The sequence below is a fragment of the Tauraco erythrolophus genome, chromosome 26 (assembly GCF_009769465.1).
Source record: "Tauraco erythrolophus isolate bTauEry1 chromosome 26, bTauEry1.pri, whole genome shotgun sequence".
Classification (NCBI taxonomy): domain Eukaryota; kingdom Metazoa; phylum Chordata; class Aves; order Musophagiformes; family Musophagidae; genus Tauraco; species Tauraco erythrolophus.
Genome location: NC_141490.1, coordinates 6,713,281 through 6,733,918, shown reverse-complemented (window position 1 = coordinate 6,733,918; position 20,638 = coordinate 6,713,281). Strand labels below are relative to the sequence as shown.

The window sequence follows — 20,638 nt, the reverse complement described above, 5'->3', positions numbered from 1 at the left end:
AAGCTCGCTTAAGGGCAACCTGTTCCTGCAGCAGTGGAGTAGGACCAGTGGTTTGCTGTGCGACCAGTATACAACCTCCTTCCACTGATTCCCGTGTGCTTTGGAGAATCTGAGCTGTGCTCAAGCAGGGCACAAGGTTTGAAACTTTTGGGTGGTGGGTCCTCGATTTGAAACCTGCCACAGGAATGAACCTGGAAATCCGAAAGTGAAAAGAGGATGGCTGTAAGGATGAAACTTGGTCCCCATTGCCTCTCTCTGTACAGGATAATGGGCTTGCACCTACCCTTCAGTTTGGGTTTCTTTCCCCACTTCTCCATACAGGATGGACAGCAGCGATTGAAGGAAGAAACTATAGAGAGGAGGTTTAGGGGAACGTTTCCAGTTGAAAACCAAAAGGGGATTCAGGAGAAACAGCTGCTTTTTTGTATGATCCCTCCCAGAGCAGGCTTGGGAAGAGAAACCTGACGCAGTTATCGCAGCCTGACAATCTTTCCCTTCCCACATTTCGCTCAACGCGCCGCAAACCCCCGGGCGAGCGCGCGCGCCGGCGGGCTGCGATCCTGCAGTGGGGCGAGTGTGGGAGAACGCGTGCGCCGGTGCAGGGGGGGGACCAGTTGATGCAGCTGGCTGCGGGCTCTCGGCCGCGGCGATGAAGCCATCAAGAAAACACCTGCGGTCCCGACTGTATTGAAATGACCCCAGTGTTCCCCCCCCCCCCAACCCCCCGGCTCCGATTCGGAGGCGTTCGATATAATCCGCCCTGCTCGGAGCGAGCGCAGCCTCCTGCAGCAAACCACAATCCCCGGGATGAAGAAGAAGAGGAGGTGCGTGGCGAGGCTGCCGGGGCTCGCTCGAGGGGACGGGCTGTAGACACCACGCAGGAGAAGGCTCTCGTGAGCAGAGATGGTCCCAGATGGAGCTGCTGGTGGGGTTATAAAGCAGCTGCTGCCCCTGCGGTGTCCGTGCTGTAGCCTTGCTCCCGTGGGCCGATGCGTTTGGCTCGGCCTCTCCTGCAAGCGTTACAGTCTTAAGGACTGGCTGAACTCCAGCACACCTGTAATGGGGCTTCTTCTCTTCTGGACCGGTACAAAGGCTCCAATAAAGATCTTTCTCACAGCTTGTGTGTTTTTTGTTGGCATCCCGGCCCAGGTTTGATCCCGCAAAGCTGATGACACTAAGAGACGCAGCTTTGAGCTCCTCCCTTCCCCTGCCTTGCTCCCCTCTCCATGCGCCCCCAAATTTCTGTTTCATTTTCCTCATGCAATGTATGGCAGCCCCTATGGGCGGGGAAACTAGAAGTGCTTCCAAAAGTAGCACCGAGGCAAAAACCCCCAAAGTGGAGGAAAAGAACGGAGAGGCTGCGGATCGAGATTTCCTCCCAGGGCAGCTGGATCTCTCCTTCGAACTCGACTCCGTCCTAGCAGCCGCTTTAATTTGTGTTCACTTCAGAGCCTGCAACATGAAAGCCCTGGCTCTGAGCTCCAGCTGAGCCACTCAATGGCTCAGTGTTCGCAGAAGGCATGGAAGGAATCCATTGATTAGTTTCTTCAGCTGGGATGTGACCATTTGGAGTCCAAGACCTGCCAAACATGACTTCGCCTCAGCAACTGGTTCTTATTTGCTGCTTAGAAAAATCTTTCCTCTTTCACATCCAAGTCTCACCCTCCTTTTCCATTCTGTCGTTATTCCACGTTAATATCTATCCAGGCTCTCTCCTGTCGTGGGAGGATGCTGAGCTGCGGAGAGCAGCCCTCCTGCCATTGATATAGCCCGAAGATTTTGCCGTGGATGGGAGATAACCATCTGCCCTCCCTCCACAATGCAGCCTGGCTGTTTTCGAACGGTTTGGAACAAAGAAAGGACGGGCAGTAATGCCACATTGTTCCCAGGGACGCTGACTAACCTTGGTTTAACAGAATAATAATAATTATTCATTTAGCGTCAAGGAAAGGTATTACAAGACCAGAGCATTTGCCGTGGTTTCCCAACAGGCAGCACAGGCAGGACTGGCTCTTCCACGACCTCCCTCCTAGCCAGGGCTGGCTTTTTTTCCTTTGGCAGAGCCAAATTCACCCCTGTCATGGCCCTTGTGCAAACGGGCAGCTGCTGGCTCCCCTCCAGATGTTATGGAGCTGGGATAGCTTCTCCTTTCCCTCGGATTTACCCATTCTCCTTACAGCGGGCTCAGGATTAGGTGTTACTGGTAGTCTGGAGAAGGAGCTTTTCCCAGCACGGCTACTACCAACACGGCCATCTCTGGGGTGAAGTACAACGGCTACGTAATAACGCGGAGCGACACCGCCCAGCTGTTATGGACAGGAAATGAAGAACACCATATCCAATTAAAACTGCAGGGGGATATTTATGGCAGAACGTAATTAGCCAAATTGGAGCCTTCCCCAAAACTGCCATGGGATTTTTAATGACTGCGAGCGGTCAGGGCTTCGATTTGATGTTTTCTCAAGTAAACAATATCCAGAGGGCATGAGTCAAAAATCAGGAGCAAAGGGGAAGGGGGGGGAAAAAAAGTGTCGTGTAATTCCAGGGAGAAACGGAGACATGAAAGGATTTATCGTAAGGGGGACATTGTTGGAAAGACCAGCAGTCACTACTTCAAGAAAGGAAAGAGCAGGGAGGTGGCTCTGGGTGTGGAGGTGGCCCGCTGCAATGAGAGGAAAGAGCAAGCAGCTGCCGGGACCGTTCCCCAGGGAGATACCTTTCCTGGAATTTAAAATGATACGAGAAGTTCTTTCAAGCGCCGTAATAGCTGGGAAGTATTTGAGTGAGTTGTTTTACGCTGGTAAAAGGAGGCTGGATGAGGAGTCTTGGTGACTGCAGCCTCCCCGTTTTGGCTGGCATGGAAATCGAGCTCATTAGTCAGCGTGTCCTGCGTGTGCCCCCCGGGCTGCTCTCAGATCCAGTATTCGTGGCCAGGAGGTGACAACCATCACAAAAGCGGTGGCTCCTCCGTGACCCAAATGGCTGTGACCCCTCTGGGGTCCCCTTGCTGCTCCGCACTATGGAGCTGGAGTCACGGAAAATCCTCGTCCTCCTCGCCGTCCGCATTAACAGCAAGTTTCTGTTCCCGCTGCCGAGATCCAGACTTCTTCATTCCCGGCTCAGCCCCGGGACAGCGCGGCCACAATACCATCCTCTGATTGCCCTCCGGGCACGAGCAGAGGAAGCCGCCTCCGAGGCTCCCCGACTCCTGCTCTCATTAACTTCCCGGCGGAGATGGCTCACAAAAGCATCTTTGTGGCCAGCTAGGCATCAGGACTCCGGCGCACACACATCCCTGCGTGGCCGCGAGGGAGCCACAGCTCCGGCCGGTCGACGCGCCGTAGGTACCTCAATCAACCGTCTCGCAAGCTGCTTGAGCATCTTCGAGTGCCTCCTGCTATTGGTTTCCCAGAGGTCCCATGCTGATTCCTAACTTGATTAGCTAATCTGGGCTCCAGCAACGTAATTCTGCCTTGAATTTCGTTGGCGGGGGGTGCTGTCACTCACTTGTTACCCTGCTGGAAGAACTGGCTGGATGGAAAATCCTCGTAAGATGTTCTGCAGCGCTGTTTGCTCTCCGTGCATTTTCCTTCTCCTCATCAAGTAACAGCACTGAGTTCTTGGTAAACATAACCTGAGGGTTTTTGCTGTTTAACTCTTGATATTCACAGTTACACGCATCAAACCTCATCTGTAGGACCTCCCATCTTTGCTCAGATCTCTTGGACAGCCTCCTCCACAGCAGAAACAAATGCAGCCAGCTCAGGCTGAAGCAAGACATCTCTGCTTGCGACTTGGCATTCACCCAGCTCTGGCAACAGAGATTACTGAACCGATTTCTGATGGTCCTTGAGATCCCTTTCCCCGGGGAACAGGGGAAGGATCACAAAGGAGAGGCAATGGGATCATTGCTCATAAAGGAGATCTCCTGGAGAGCTAGACAGTATTCACTAACACTTGCCTCCTCTTTCAATCTTTAAAAAAAAAAACAACAACCACAAAAAAAGACTCACTGCTTCAAGAAATTCCAAGTAACAGCCACATTCCACTTTTGTGAAGGTGCCAGGAGCCACACAAGCACCTCCCAAGGAAGGTCAGTCCAGCACCAACCTCTAGTGTACATATTCACCGCCTAAGAAATGGCAGCCACCAGAAAAACTTGCTTGCCCACAGCCAGTTGGAAGTTGTCAGTGCAGGGAAACAAAACACTTGAGTGAAATGATCTCCAGATTAATGTTGTGGCCAGGACAGAGGGAAGTTTAACTCCTGGTCAATATTTCCACAGGACCTCTTACAAACCTTTGTGCCTCCATCCCCCTTCTTTAATGAAACGACGCTTTCTCGCTTCACAGGGGGTTGGGAGCATCAGCTGAGCAGCCCTGAAGGAAAAGCTCAAGGGATGGGGTCTCACCAGTGAGAGATTTGAGGGGAAAGCTCAGGAAAGAGAACTGGAACTCATATCCCTTGTCACGCAGGACCCTGGGAGGCACAGATAGCCAAGATCCCTCCAGCCCAAACCGCTGTCCCACCACGATCATGAGATGACAGGTGCACACAGCCAGTCTATGGAGATAATGCGGCGATGGGCACAAATCCCCCACGTGCACCATGCCCACAGCACAGGAATTTCAGGATGAGAGCCACGCTATCGATTAAAACCCTAAAGCCCCCCTCCCCAAATAGACTCTGCTGCTGGAGACACCCCTTCAGCCCACCGGGATGAAGGATTCACCCGCCTGTGGGTTTCAAAGAGGAAAAAAAAACCCTGGAAAACCTCCTCGCTTCCAATTGTCTCCGCTTGGCAAACGGGCCGGCGAGTGAATAAACGCCAGGGAAATATTCCGCTCTACACGTGTTTGGGTTTTTCGGGGTGGTTTTCTTGGAAGGCTCTCCTGGCTCTGCAACAATACCCGTCTTGTTCGGCCCCACGCTGCAGAGCAGGCTTGAATAGATCTGTCTAAAATTATAAGCGGGCAGCCCCTGGGCTCCAAGAGATCACAGGCCACATGCTGGGGCTGAACAAAGACTCTGCTATTTCCTAACAATTAGCCCAGCTAAAAGGACATCTATCTCCTTCCATTAGAGCCACCACGTGCCTCCCAGTCAGTCCATTGTAAAGTTAATTAAATAACACGCCTCTCTCCCCATGAGGGTCTCCTGATTAGCTCGCCCTGGTCCTAAATCCTTGCTGGTGTAAACGGGGAGGAGACAGCTGGTTGGCAGGGGCCTGCGAAGGCAATGGAAGTATGGTCACCCATCTTCAGCCATCATCATCCTCACCGGTTATTGTAGGTTTATTAATTATCTTCGGCGAGGCGTGGAACGGAGGTCTTGAGATACGAGGGGGTTCAGCACACAAACTGGTTTCCTTCCTTATCTGCTTCCCCACCCCCTGCAGCAAACCTTGTGAAAATAACTGGTTTATTTGTTATTTTTGGGGTCTTTGCTTGTAGTCGGAGGAAAAAAGCAGACGTAAATATTTTTTCTACATATGTTCCGGGTTGATGCAAACCGGTTTGGGGTTTTTTTTTCACACACTTCTCATCGGACTGAAACAGCGAAAAGAAAATAAATAAGGAAAATCATCGTGTGTCATTCAACCCCAGCAAAAACTTTCTATTTTTGCACTTTTAAAGTGGGAAAAAATTTCAAGATGAGAAAAAAAAAATAGTCAATTAAAAGTAATCTGTTAACAAACCCTCTTTTCACCCAGTTCACCTCTTCAAGGAGGTTTCTGTGAGAGGGATGAGCTGAAATGGATTTACCTTTTGAGCTGGGAAGCCCAATTGGTGTTTTAGCATCACGCGTGAGATGGAGCAAAATATATCTCTGACACTTGGAGTTTCCTTCCAACCTGAAAATCAGTTCTGCTAAGTCAAGAAAATTTATTCAGGTGATACACCAACATCCAGGGGCCACCACAACCCATCATCTGTCCCTGGAGGAGGTCAACACGGCCCTTCGGCAGCGCCAACGTGTACCTGCTCAAGCCAAACGCCGTGAGCGGCTTTTCTCTCCATCAGCCCATCCCAGTTCTTTGGAGTGAGCTGGGTTTGCACCACCGTGAGTGCACAGCCACGCCACAACAGCACGAAACCACTAAATCGCTCCAGATGTTCACCACCTTTTCTCACACGCTCCCAAGACCCGGAAGAAATAGAGTTTCCTTCTGCCAAGTCTACAGCCAGCAATAGTTGCGAATATCCCCTTTAGCCTCTTTAAATCATTATTTTCCACCCTTGGCTATTTAAATCATTATTTTCACACTGAGAGAGCATGGCTGGAAAGCTGGGAAGGTGGGTCAACAGACTAATGAGCTGATTTCCTGTGGACCTTTGGCTCCAGCCTTGAAACAGCTGGACCTGCCGCTACAGCCGGAGCTTTTTCCGCCCGAGGAAAACAGAAAGACCCCGTTCCTCAGCTCTCGTGGTGGGGAGGCAGTGGGAGGAAGGACACGGAGGAGGAGGCAGGGCTCGGTTTCGTTCTGATGGGAGCAGGGAGAAGCTGGCATGAAGCTTGCTCCTGTTTTCCAAACCCACGAGCCACCCGTGCTGCTCACAGCCATCCTGGGTAGCGGCCGCTGTTGGAGCCTGGGTGGGAAAATGCCGGGAAGCTTTAAAAATGCATCAGGGCTTGCCAGGAAATATATTAGTGAGTGTGTGTATGCATGTCCATAGGGTTTTATTGTAAAAGCACAAGGATCAGCTCATTGCCCATTGCTATCGAAATCATATTTACCCTACGCTGAGGAAAAGCAAATGTTTTACCTTAAATGAACAAATTTTACAGGCACATATCATCGGGGCCAGGTAAATCATCACTAAAAGGTGCTACATGACTCACTTGAAGGCCTAGAAGGGGCTAATACAAGAGTCAAGCCCAAAACATGGTTTGAATGGAACCTAGGAGCATGCTACCCAGCCCTCTGGCTGCTTTCAAACCCCACCAGCCAGGTCTGACTGCTCCATTCATCGCTAACCTCCCAAAAAAAGGGTGAGAGCCAAGAAAAAGATGTCTTGTATGAACCGCCTGCCTCCCCTCACCCAGCTCGTGCCCTTGATCCCAAAGCTATGGGAATGGCTCCACAAGCCACTTGATTAATAAGAGCCCAGGGGGGGAAAAATCGTTTATATAACCTCGTCTTCTCTAAACTTCCTAAGTGCTTTAGAAAGTGGCTGCCCTGGAAACCCAAACTGGAAACGCAAAATATTATCTCTTCCATTTATAAACATCTCCGGCGCTAATGAAGTGAGGAGCGGCAGCGACGGGGAGGGGAGCATCGGGATGCACTTGGCAGGCGTGGGAGAGCCCCGATAAAACCATTTCATTTCAGATGGGTGTGGAGCAGAAAGTCCTCCCACCGCTGTCCGGTGCCACTGTAGGCTGCTGGCTACACCGCTGCGAGGCCCCCGGGGAGGGATTTTGGAAGATGGATGGTTATGGAAGTATCTGCTGCGCTAAACACAGAGGCAGACTGACAGCCTTACTAGGTGCAAACGTGGAGGGGAGGAAGACAGGGCGACATGCAAGGAGGCAAGAGCAGATGGATGAAACCTTAAAAATCGATTCCCTTAGCATGAAGCTGGAGCTGGGATGGAGCATCACGTCCCAGTGTTGGAAAGCAGGGAGCGAGTGTCGGTCCTGACTGTGCACGCATACTTTGCAGCACAAACTGCACATGTCAACAGAGCACGTCTGTTTACACCAATCTGGTCTAAATAAACAGATGAGTGATCCAGATTAAGCTCTCGGGTTCAACCACCCTCTTGCCTTGCAGCCCCTGAATCAGAGATCCAGGAGAAGTATTCCGCAGAATAGTCCAACCTACTTCTCCGTTTTCTTTCCACGTTGGCATTTCCCACGGAGATTTGTTTTTGCATCAACACAGCCCGCACCAGAAAATGCTGAGTTTTGGCTGGAAATGTTTGGATTTCGTTTTGACAAAATATTGATGATTTCCGCAGAACGATCCGACATTTTTGGCAGCAAAGAGAAGAGAAGTCAAAAAGCTGTATTTCCTCTAGATAGGGGACTGAGCTGACACCCAGCCTGGAACCCAGCACAAGTGGAAAGGCAAAGCAGGCTACTGGGTTGCCTCGTTATCCTGTCGTTTTGATTACTGTCAAGCAAGGGAAACTGCTACTACTTTCCTGTAGTAGCCGTTTGCCTGGATAGAAACACAACCAAAGCTGCCAGACAAAGGAAGCATCTGGTCTCCTGGGGTTAGGCAGTAACTAGATGCAAAGTAGGGGAAGAGAAGGTCTGATCATCTCTGGAGACGTTTCAGGACATGCAGATACCCCAAGGTTGCAGCGTGGCAAAGAGCTGGTCCAGGGCAGGACGGAGATGCCAGCTTGATTTCCATCACTACCTTCCAGAATTATTCATGCCTCTTGAGCCTGCAAAACTGGGTTGAAATCTCCCAAGTGCAGGCTCTTCTGTGAGATGCCTGGAACTGACCAAATTAGAAATTTTCCATGAACAGGCTCCCCTGGGGCATCTCCTTTTTTTTTTCCTATTCTACCTCAACGCTGACATCAGTCTGGCCAAAACAAGTGCCCTCTGCCCCCTCCTTGAACTTAGGATGTGGAGAGTGAATCACGCAAACCAGGGGAGAAAGGCATTTCTGACTCCTGAAAAATAGTTGCTGATGACTTAGGGAGAGGCAGTTTGGACCAGCTCTTCTTAGATATCGAACCTCTGCTTTGGTGGACCAGTTTCTTCTGCTCCATCCATTAGTGCTGTGGGAAGCATGAAGATGTGCAATGCTGCCCCACGGATTGAAGCATTACAGGTCTTCGTATGCCATGTCAGTGGCCTTGTTTCCATTTCCAGGGAGGGAAGTCCTGTCCTGAACTTTCTTATATTGCTTTTTGGTGTGTGCACTCACCCCTTCCATCACTAAAATCAATGGCAGAGTTCCCACTGAGCAGGTTGAAGCCAATCCTGTTTTCCCGTAGGCTCGCCGAGGACTACAGCTGACTTTGGGAATTTAAAGGCTGGACCCCGGCCTTGAATCCTAACCTGCCCTTGCAGAGTTGCAGGGGAAGAAAAAACACCGAAAGAGGAACCCTGCCTCTAAAAGGGGATCAGAGGTCTCCGAAGGCAGCTCCCAAAGGATGGGCCTGCACCACTCACGCTGGCTGAGAATCTCCTTTCATAAGCCTAATGCTGAAAATAAGCCCCCATGCAAATTCCACCCTCCATCCCATGCTTTTTCTCAGTCGAGTCATTTGAAGGCCGGCAAGCCACCAGCTACAACCCTCCCATGGCTCTTCTGCAGAGAAACCATCTTCCCAACGTACACACACCCCTCCATAGCCCTGCCTGCTGCCGGAGAGGCAACCTCCCTTCCCAGGAACCAGCTGCAAAGGGAGAAATTGTATTTCATCTATTGTGAAGCACCAACAATTGACCCACTGCAGCTTTTTCAAAGCCTATTGATACAAAACCCCGCAGGGGAAGGTCCATCCGGTGGGCTGGGTAAACTTCAGCACGTGTTCAGTGGCTTCAAGGGCTCGGTATCGCTTAAGATATCTATTTTTATTTTTTTACAGTATCAAGTACTTCTACAACACCGTTCTCCAGGGACTTCCAGCCACTCGCCTGACCTCAGTGAATTAAGGATGGCAATAAAATGTGCAATGAATTAATCATCTGCATCTCCAACGTGAGAAACTGCTAGGCAGTGGCTCACAGGCAGCCTTTTGAATGATTTAGGCATCTCACTCCAATGGAAGTCAGTGGGGTTTAGATGCCTGACGATTTTCTGTTAAGTGATGTAGCCGAGGTCTTCCAAATCCCAGCTGTAAGACCTCGTAATCTCAGCCAGATCTCCTAAATCTGCTGTTCTTGTCCCTGAGAACCTTTCCTCCATAGAAAGACCACAGATGCTGGGGAAGAACCATGAGGACTGAGAGCTCAGGTGGATGAAACCACCCGGTGGTCTGGGAGGAGGACGTTGCATTCTGCAGACCAGGCACTGCAGGGTCCTTTCAGTCCAACGGTTGATTGCTGCAAAGCAGGGATGAAGAGGAGAAATGCTAGGAGAGCAGCAAGCCAGCACAGACCCCATATTTCCTCCCAGGAGCTCCAGACAAGGTGAGAAACTTCACAGGCACAAAACAGGGCCAAGTAAACAAGGTGCAGAAAGCACCTTGAGAAAGTTCAGAGCTGGGTCTGCTCTGAAAAGGAGGAATCATTTCCATCCACAGTTAATGACAGGGACAGTTTGAGCTTATTTCTATTCGGTTTTAGAAAGAGAGCTGAGAGATGCAATCCCTTACGGAGCTTTCAAGGAATATTGGTCCCAATCCTGTCCTTACTCTTGTGTGGCTCTGAGCATGGTATTTCTCTTTCCTGCTCTTCATCTATCCAGCCTGCATAGAAGCTCCTTGAGCTGCATGGGGCACAGGACAGCCAGTCCTCCTGGAGGTGTCTTTGTGTTAGAAATAACAATTAAAAAGAAGACAGACCATCCTAATACAACTTGCCCCCCTCCCCAAGTGTCTGACAGCCTGGTCTTGCAGACTGAAGTGATGCAAATAGCTCAGATAAGGTCCAGATAAAGTATCTGAGCCCTCAAGGCCTTATCTGAGCTGAACACCGGCTCCAAAAATTCTGAAATTTGCCCTGTGGGACTATCTCCCTAGAGTTTGATTTCCATCTGAAGCTTCCACCTCCAGAGGCTGCATTAACAGCTACTGTTCAAATGCATTCTTGAGATAGCGGGTGGGACTCAGCAAGTCTGCAGCTCCCCTGTCCTGCTCTATCTGGGGATTTGCCTTCTGCTGGGAACGTGGCAAGAGCCCGGCTGATGGCTCAAGGAACCGGTGACGGCACCTTTCACCGCCAGCGCTTACACTGTGACAGATGAGGTAAAAACTTCTTCGGTGGCATCAGTGGAAAGACCACTTTCCCTTGGCTAAAAAGTGCTCCATGCTGGCTTTTCCTTTCAGTTGCATTCCCTCTCAATAATTGCTACTGGGAGAGTACTGGCGCAGGGTGCCGTGTCCTGAACTGCATCACAGACTGTACCAGTGTGGGCATCGTGAGGAGGTTTGAGGTTTCCAAAGCAGCCTGGATGGAACAAGGAGCTGGGTGCGAAATCCATCCGGGCTTCTCCGAAAATCTCAGCCTGGCAGGATGTAAAGGGAGTCAGCAATCACAGCGAGGAGTTGTGATCAAACGGTAACGGACGACCTCTAATACTAATTTACGGTGATAGAATGGAATCATGGAATGGTTTGGGTTGGAAAGGACCTCAAAGATCATCTAGTTCCAACCCCCCTGCCGTGATAAACATTCCTGCTTAGAAATCCAGCCTTTCTGAAACACAGAGAGCCTCAGCAGGCTCAAAGTGAGACCTGGTAGTGGGCATCCACTTCCAGCACACACCTCAGACTGTGAAAGAAGCCAGAGGAAGTCCAAGGCGAGGCTTGGAGAGGGTAAATCGAGATCTCTTTGTAAAGTTGGTACAAAGGGCCCGTTAGCTCACTCACACCTGGACTACAATTATGCTTTGTCCTGTAGGAACATCAAGGGTTCCCCACCTTACAGCCAGATCCCATATGCTGGGTGCTCTAGAAATGCAGGAGTAAAAGACAGCAGGAAGGGTTCTTCCTCGAAGGGCGTGCAACCAAAGAAGCAGTCATCTGATTATTTATACACCTAATGCAAATCCAGCAGGGATGAGAAAAAAAAGAGCTTTCTGAAAACGGTGCAGAGCTCTGCAGAAATTACCCCCGAATCTCGCTGATTCAAGCAGAGAAAGATTTTCCTCCTCCCCGCAGAGGTTTGCAACCGTCAGGCAGAGTTCTCAGGCACGAATTAACTATGAAATTCTATAGGATGGCTCATAAACCAGAGGAAAAAAAAAAAAAAAGACTTCATTTCCTACTCAAAAATTCCCAACGGTTCGTTCCCAAAGGGCCGCCATGCCAAAGGGCTGCTGCGGAGCGCTGGCTCCCCTGCCGCGCCGGCGCTTCGCCCCGGCGAAAAACCAGGGAGCTGGGAAAACACGTGGGCAGGCTACGGGCTCTCCGCAGCTCCCCGGCACTCCGCTGTGTTGGCAGCACCAGGGTTAACCGCGGCGGCGCCCTGTAATGCAATGATTTCTGGTTTATTTCAGTAGGGGAAGTGTGTCCCGGCCTGATTAGCCCAATGGTTTCCTCTTTTCCCATAACCTCCAGACCCCCATGGCCTAAGTGTTTACTTTCTGAAATAAAAAATCTGCTCGTGTTTTTCTTTTTTCGGGGCATGTGTATTTTGGGAGGATTCGGGGGGAGGGAAGCGGAGAGGGGGAGTTGAATGGGATGGGAGGCTCGCATACACCTCCCTGCTCTCTCCCACCCCTCACCCCCAGCTCCTTTCCAGCTGCAACCTCCGAGCTGAGACTTCTGGCTTCAATGTGAGCAAGAGAGAGAGAAAGGGAGAGAGAAACGTATTAATGAGAGAGTTCAGTCTTTTGCTTCAGCAGCTATAAACACAGCGAACATCTGGAAGGAGAGAGAGGTGCTTCATGCTGCCAGGAGCTGAAGGAAACAGGCTGTTTTCAGGGTCCCAGCCCCCCCATGCTCCCCACGTCCCCCTCTGCCTGCCCTGCACATAGTTCTCCTGGCATCACCGAGTCAGTCCTGACCATCCAAAGAAAAAATAGTATCCGGCCTCCCGGCTCCATCCCAGCGCAGCAAAGCCCACCTAGGTGCTGCTACAAGAAAGGCTGGCCACGTGCAACCCAAACCTTCTAGGTAGGGTGCTCTGCTGCCCAGAGACCCCAGAGACAAGTTTTCATGGGTCTGTAGGTGAAGGAGTTTGGGAAAGCTCAAAAAAAAAAAAGCAGCTGTGCTTCATGTGGCCTGTCCGAAGCAAGTGTTTGGTGGGGCAGAATAGCCGCCTTCTCCAGAAAAAGAACCAGCTACATCCACTCCACTCCATCCATACAAAGGAATCAATTCTACTCCAAGATCATCTCAAAACAAAACATCTTCTGCAGTCATCCTCAAGACGTCATGGAAACCCTGGCTACCCTGTTGCCTAGTCCTTTTCCTCAACTCTACGTCAGGTTATTCCTTCCCCATGACATACTGAAGCTGCTAGTGCTTCTGCTTGTTTTTGCTACAGTCCTGGTGCAACAGTCTGACTTGGTTTTCCCTCTTACTGAGCTCCCATCCCCCTGGTATACTGGAAGCCCTCAGCAAATGTGCAGGCATCACCCAAAAGCCATGCAACAACCTTCCAGCTTTCACCCAGCCTCACCCAGGAGACCAACACTGTTCCGAGCACGATTCCTCCCTGTACAGCAGCTGATTCCCAGCTGACACCAGTCTGCAGCTCAAGTGGGAAAAGAGCTCAGCGCTCATTCTCTGGTGATGACCCAACGTGCAGGGAGCTCCCTTGGGTTTTGTCTTTGAGAGGCGAGACAAGGATTTTTCCAGAGTCAGGCAGGAAGCAAATGGAAAAGCGAAAGCCTGGATTTTTGTCATTCTATTGCAAATAAACCTCTCCAAGTGCTGAGTTGCAGCAGGTTACAGCGGAGGATGCAGAGGGAGCATCACTAGGTGCCAGAGGGTCACCTTCCTGTGTTTTCCTCACCTGTGAAAGAAGGAGCCACCCAAATCAGGCACTGAGTCCAGCTCCCACCCACCTGAAGAGCAAACCAGTAAGAGCATCCTTCACAGGGCCCTTGCAAAGGGGCCAGGAGAGACTCGGGATGCCACAGGCAGCCCACAGCCCTACAATTAATTCACAAAGCACAGAGGGATCTTTTCTTTCCGCTGACCGATCGGCGTAAGTTGGTCTTAATAGAAAAAATTACAGATGTCCTTCAAAAAACCCAGAGCACCCAAGTATAGTAGGTGGGACACGGCTCCTTTTTTTCCTCCCCATGTTCTGTTTCCCTTCACCTTCCTCCACGTCCTCCCTTTCCCACTCATTTATTAAGGAGGGAGAGGACAGAGCGGCTGGTCCAGGAGAACTGCCCGAGAAGTCCTGCGAGGTCTCGGAGCCGCGAGCAGATGTGCGTGTCCTGTGAAAAGACGCCCATTCATCTCTGCGGAGAGCGTGCGGGGGAGGCAGCAGCAGCACAGGGGAGGGGGGACGTGTTGGAGGAGGCTGAGAAAAGGAAGGAGGCCACAGTTAAAAATAGGATAAAAGGACGTGAAAAAAAAAAAAAAAGATTTTTTTTTTTTTTTTTTTTAAAAAAAAGCTTCGCTCGGAAAATGTGCTGCAGCTGGAGAAGCCATCGGGCTGAGCCTGGTCAGCTTTCACCTTCCCCCCTTCTCTCCTCCTCCCCAAGCCCCCTTCCTTCGAGCGTGGGCCTGGAAGACGGCCCAGAAACCACTCGTGGAATGAGCTTTCCTCCAGGGATCTCCACCAGGGAAAGAGCAAATCTCTTGGCAAAGGAGGGGGCAACGTGGGGAAAAGCAGGGAGAGTTCGCCACGGATGCGGACTGATCCCCACGGGACTCCTGCCTGAGGTCCAGGCTGAGCTGAGAGCTGGGCTTGGAGGAAGATCACAGCCCGAGTTGGCAGGGTGGGGGGCAAAGGGAGAGCACCCCGATTTTGTCTGCGTGGGCGTGGGGCAGCGCGGGCACGCCGCAATGCGTTGTGCCAGCTGCAAGGGCTTTGCTTTCCTGCCAAATCCAGCAAAACACCACTGCGGCCCCGGCTGCAGGGACCCGACATCCATGAAGCACCAGGGGGTCAGATGCAGGTTTGCTGCATTAGGGATGTGCCACCCCCAAAGTTAATAAACCCAAAATGTTGTGGGTTGAGAAGTGGCACTAAACTAGTATGTCCAGACAGCATCGGCAACAGACTGGGAAAGGCTGATCTCCTGCAACACCGCCCTGAATGGCACTGGGTGTTGTTGGGATGGGATGCCCCATCCCTGGAAGTGTTCAAGGCCAGGTTGGATGAGGCTTTGAGCAACCTGGTGTAGTGGAGGGTGTTCCTGCCCATGGCAGGGGGGTTGGAACTGGGTGATCTTTGAGGTCCCTTCCAACCCAAACCATTCCATGATTCTATCATTCTATGACGATACCTTTTAAGATGATGCCTTTTATTCGTGACGGTGTCTTGGTGCGGGAAGCCTGACCGTAATCAGCTGGACTGCTTTCATGGTGGCACTAGACCTGCAGCTCTAATTTCCCCTCTAGAAAAGGCTTTAATTTCATTTCTTGCCTTGCAAATCCCAAAGCCAATCCTGATTGCCTCAGGGAAAGCAGGATCACTCCTCCAAATGCTCCTGTAGTGTCCAGAAGGCTGGAAGCACCTTCAGTCCAAGCACAGCAGTCGTAGAAACTTCTTCAGCCAGACTCGTTTCATCTCTCACTTGCCATTAACAACAGTTTTATCTCCGCTATCACTAAGGAAAACAAACCCCTTGGAAGTGGAAGGGGTTGTCAAAGTGGCCTTGGCTCAAAAGGGCAGTGCAGCCAGAACTATGTCCGTGCTGAAATTAGAATGCTGCTATCAAATCTTTTCCTCCACTCCAGTTTTATGCTTAACCTTGTATCAACCAAAAAATATTTCCAGAAGGTAATATTAGGATACTATTACCTTACCAATTAGACACAGGGCGCTAAGTGTGGCTTTCAGCATCTTTTCAGCAATCCTGCTGCTTCAGGCAGACGCGTGGCACCCTTAATTTTGGGCTGCCAGACAGTTCAGCCAACATGCAATGGCCTTTACACTCCTATTCCCACCTGTCCAAGGAGCAAAGCTACTTTTCCTAAACAGGCAACAGCTCCCTTCTCTCAGTTTTTTTATTCTATCATCTCTGGGACGTGCCCTTTGCTTGCTGTGGACCCAGTTTATGTTGATTTTTCTGGACAGTAATAGTCCCAACATATGCGCCACAGATTGGGGTAGCAAGCTGACTAATAAAACTGATCCTAGACAATTTCCAAATTTTTGGTTTTTAAGAAAAAAAAAAAAACCAGCTGAAAAACACCACCACTCCTTGTCTTTATCAACAAGCTAAATCCACATCAGGCTTTCCTTTATCCATATCACTGAATAATCTAATCAGACTTCAAGCACAACGTAAATAAACGCACCCAAGCTTCAAAGGCAAAATATCTTCTCTAAACACAAGGAGCTTTAAAACTTTTAGAAAATTTGTGGTTTTCTATTGTAGAGGATATGTTCACACTTGCATTTTCCTTGTTGACTTGTCTCTTTCACCGACATCAAGACCATGAAAACCAAAATAGCCTCTAGTACACCAGAAAAATAGATGACAAATGGTTTTAATGTGCACCCGAAACACAAAGGAGAAATGAAAGACCGTTCCTAGCGGTATATACAAATGAGAGTTTCCTCTCATTTAAAATTAGAAACTGCTCTAGACTGAAGAAACAGCAGTATATTAAAGAAAAAAAAAATCAGAGAAAGAGTACCTTGCATTGCAAGAGGAAGAACTGAAAAGTAATTCTCAGGTATATTGCAAGAGAATCAGAGGCTCCTCCTACCCATCCCAATGTACCGAAAATCTGATCAAAACCTGTTGAAGACAACGACAGCTTTTGATTTTTTAAACTGACTTCACTGAGGTTTGAACCAGGCTCCAGTAAGAAATTTCACAGACCCAGCATGGGGTAATGAAGATCTGGGTTGCAGATATGTTGGTCCCTGGAGAGAGCACTTTCACAGAAAAGGGGAGAGGGTAGGGAAAAAAAAAAAAAAACACAAAGAAAACTTTCCAGGCACAGATTTGCAAAATGTTTGAGTAAATCCAAATGCTGCAAGGGCAGATTTCATCAGAGCAGAGTTGACATCGTGCTGAGAGAGGTCACCCACAGGAGTTGAGCAAATAGCTGAAATAAGAACGGCTGGGAATAGACAGCAGAGCCTTGCTCCAGCACTCTGCATCCATCTCCTGCTCACACACAAATGCTCACCAAAGGAGGGGAAAAAAAAAAATCAAAATGCCTGAATATTTGCCAAGGAGAGATTTCAAACTGTACATTTGACCGCAACAGTTACTGGTTCTGCTGAACTCTTTAGCTGCAAAAAGTCTCTAAACATCAGGGCTTTCCCCCTCCCAAGGGGCCAATGTGCATAACTAACGAGCCGGGAACAAGCCACAGAAGACCAGCACATGCCATGCAAAAGCTTACGTGGGATTTAAGTGCTTCATGATAGGCTTATGTGGGACTTAAGTGAAACATAAACCTCATACTGGCCCTTCGCAGGGGTCACATTCGTGCAACTCGAGCTCTTTGGCTCAGTTCCTGCAGTTGGCCCGTGCCACGGCGTACCTGAGCCCCTTCCTCTGCCATGGCACAACCGGGCTCTTTGCTGGTGCCTCTCACCCACCCCGTGGGCAGGAGGGCCAGCTGCCTGCCCAACATCTGTGCTGCCAGTCCGTTAGGCAAGAAGCTGCCCAAACTGTCAGCTCAGCTTGAAGATTCACCGGTTGAACAACATGTGGGACAAGAATTAGTCACCAGCGATTTTGTAACGACTTTCAGATCACGACTGCATTAGAGAAGATGATCATCCAGCCCGAGCCAGACCCTGACAGCATAGTCTGACCATACTTCTCCAGTTGTGGCTGCCTGAAGACCGTGCCACCACCCTCCCAAGGAGCAAGGCAACGAGCTACAAGAGCAAGAGACCCAAAATTATTACCATGGTGGAATTAAAACTTGGGACTCTCCAGCTCCTTGCAACCTTCCATGAAGGCCACTTTCCAAAGCCGCTGGCGAGGACATCAGTCCTGCAAATGCCATGAGAATGCTGAAGATGGAGCAGGTTGGCTGATCCACTTTGCCTACGGTGTCCTCCTGGAGACCCCCATATCTGCCAAGACCCTGGGAAGCAGTGACCAGGGCTGCAGTCCCTAAATACAAGGCAGGTGCACGCGGGACATCAAAACCACCCGAAAGAGGAGAGAAGTTCTCCCAGCTGGGCACCCACGCCATGGTGGAGAAGAAGGAAGATCCCATTCTTCCTCATCGCTCTGCCAGGAGAGGAATGGGTAAAGAAAGCACCTTTAAGGTTTTTAGCTGCTTTCTGGCCCCATCTCCACTGAGGGAGACCCTTGACAAGGCTGGTACCCACCTGGTGATGCCCTACAGCTCCATTAAGGGCGAGACACCCTCATAAATTAAGTCAGGACTGGGGCAGAAAGCAGATACAAGAGGAAGGAGACACGCTGGACAACAAACAAGAGTATGGCAGGTCTTGGAGGCTCGTCTTTTCACCAGAGCGTGCCGCCGAGCCGCCATCCCAGTTTGCAAACCTCCCCCTAAATGGTGTCCTACCCGTGCCGTAGTGCTCCAGGCCCGTGGGCACCTCTTGCGTGGCGGGCTCGTCCCAGAGCGGGCAGCATGGCCTCGGCTGGCAGCAGGCAGACTGAAAGCCACAGGTCACCTCGCAGGGGCCGGCGGCACCTTGCTTCTGGGAGAGGGAGAGGGAAAGGTGTCAGGGGAGCAGGACCCCAAAAGACATATAAACTTCTGTATTATTACATGTATATTACATAATATACTATATTTTTATATGCTTTCACGTAATAAATTATATATGTATATGCATGTAGTGATTACAGGTGTGATATAGGCATGTATATACCCACACGTATGTAATCTGGGGTTATTATGGTCATTCTATATTACACATGTTAGTTTTTATTATATATAAAGCTATTTTTTACACTTTATAAAGAAAATATATGCATTAGATCGACAAGCGTATTTAGGTGTATGGAGATAATCCCAGGGTATAATTTTATTTTATACATACCTATTTTTTATATATATGTCTATAAATATATGTGTTAGGCCAGGTTGGATGAGGCTTTGGGCAACCTGGTGTAGTGGAGGGTGTCCCTGCCCATGGCAGGGGGGTTGGAACTGGATGATCTTTGAGGTTCCTTCCAACCCAAACCATTCTGTGATTGTATGATTCTATATAGTGTTTATATATGTATATACCTCACATACATATTTACCATATATACATATGCATGTGTATATTTATACCATATAATGGTACATATACATGTATCTCTCTGTATAAAAGGATAACAACATATGCATATATATAAATAAATTTAGAATGTTTTCTTTTTGTTATTATTATTATTATTTCCCAGCAAGGAAATAGTATTCCTTTGTTTCTGATCAGTATTTAAATGTCAAATGCATGCTTGGAACCATTTAAAGGAAAAATACCGAGCTGTGTTAGAAATATTTCGTGTGTCAGGGTGGTCTTTTCTTCCTAATTTGGTGAAAATTTTCCTTTCTAGCAAGTCTTATGTGCAGCCTGGTGTCTCAGCTCGGAGTTACAGCTTTCATCTGACCTCGTCTAGGATCTTTAACGCTAGCCAGCATTTCTTTGGGCGAACATTAATGTGATTTCTCTAAATAAGGGTCTGATTTCTCTAAATAAGGGTCTGATTTCTCTAAGTGAGGGTCTAAGCAGTGTCAAACCTGTCCCATAGCTGCTGGCAGTCAGCACGGGCATGCCCAGGATCATGCTTTGCCATATGTGATACTTAACCACCCATCAACTGCACGGGCAGAAAAGAGCTGCCTCGGGAGGGGGAGCACCAAAGTTGTCCAAAAACTCCAGCCAAACTTTTTGCTCTGCTTTGTGCTGATCCCACTGCATTCATCCCAGCAGGTGAAGGTCAGCACGGGGAGCGGAGGCACTGGGACAATGGTTACCCTAACAATCCTCCTCCCAACACAAGCGCAGGAAATCCGACGCAGCGATCCTATTTCCAGTTGAGGTTTGCGAGCTCGAGAGGTTCAGATAAGCTCTGGGTAAACACTCAGCGTTGCTCAAACCTCAGAAAGGAACCTTCCAACCTCCTTGGAACTAGATGATCTCTGAGGTCCCTTCCAACCCTAACCATTCTATGATTCTACGATTCTATAAACATTTAGCAGCCAGCACCAAGGGGTGGCAGTGAATGGGCTGGCAAAGTCACAGCAACCCAAGAGAAAACCCACTGCTAAGGACAGAAAAAGAACCTAAACTCCTTTCTTACCATCACTCCAGGGCGAGCCAAAGGGTAAGGGGCTGCGTTGCCAATGGTTGTGTCCATGTAGTAACTCATCATCTCAGAGATGCCTGTAGAAATGGAGATGGACGTTAGAAGCCCTGCTGCAGAAGGCATAAAAGTTGATAACATCAGCTAAACGTGTGCTCTCTCAAAGCCATATAAAGCTAAGGACCAGACTATCATCTTAATGAGATTAAGCTGGAAAAGTTACGAGGAAAAATATTTGTATTAATAGCAGATATTGTGATTATTGTGTTGTACCAACAATGCAAACACACGGATCCATTAGCGTAAGCTGATGAGAGCCTGACAATGGTGAATGAATTATCACCTGGAAGCTGATGGAGCTGCTCTGACGGAAGATGAGATCATATTTCCTTTGCTGTAGAATTGGTGGGAAATTGTTGCCAATTTTTTTCTTTTGACCAAAAAAAAAAAAAAAAAAAAAAAAAAAGCCGGTTTGTCGAGATCAACTCCTTTCCTGTAAAAGTTTTGTCAAAAACAATGTGTTTCACAAAGAACTACTCTGTTTTCAAGAGACATCTTCTGTTTTCCAGCATTAACTCACCCCCCCCCCCGTGCTAAAGCTCTGCTTTGCACTGCTCAGGTCCATATTCC

The 20,638-nt window shown here is 49.3% G+C and overlaps 1 protein-coding gene across 2 annotated transcripts in view; it reads right to left on the bottom strand.

The window, feature by feature from the left end:
• The window catches only part of ETS1 (ETS proto-oncogene 1, transcription factor), a 65,588-nt gene extending 45,499 nt beyond the window's left edge, over nucleotides 1-20,089 (bottom strand). The window contains exons 1-2 of one of the 2 annotated variants that reach the window (XM_086626838.1): nucleotides 20,006-20,089; nucleotides 18,273-18,405 (exon numbers count right to left, since the gene is read on the bottom strand). In XM_086626838.1, the coding sequence (XP_086482964.1) occupies nucleotides 18,273-18,405; nucleotides 20,006-20,077 (205 nt within the window). In that variant the 5' untranslated portion in view covers nucleotides 20,078-20,089. Of the gene's footprint in view, nucleotides 1-18,272; nucleotides 18,409-20,005 lie in introns of both variants that reach the window. The other variant, XM_086626835.1, reaches the window with a different exon arrangement.
• Between the last annotated feature and the right edge of the window lie 549 nt (nucleotides 20,090-20,638).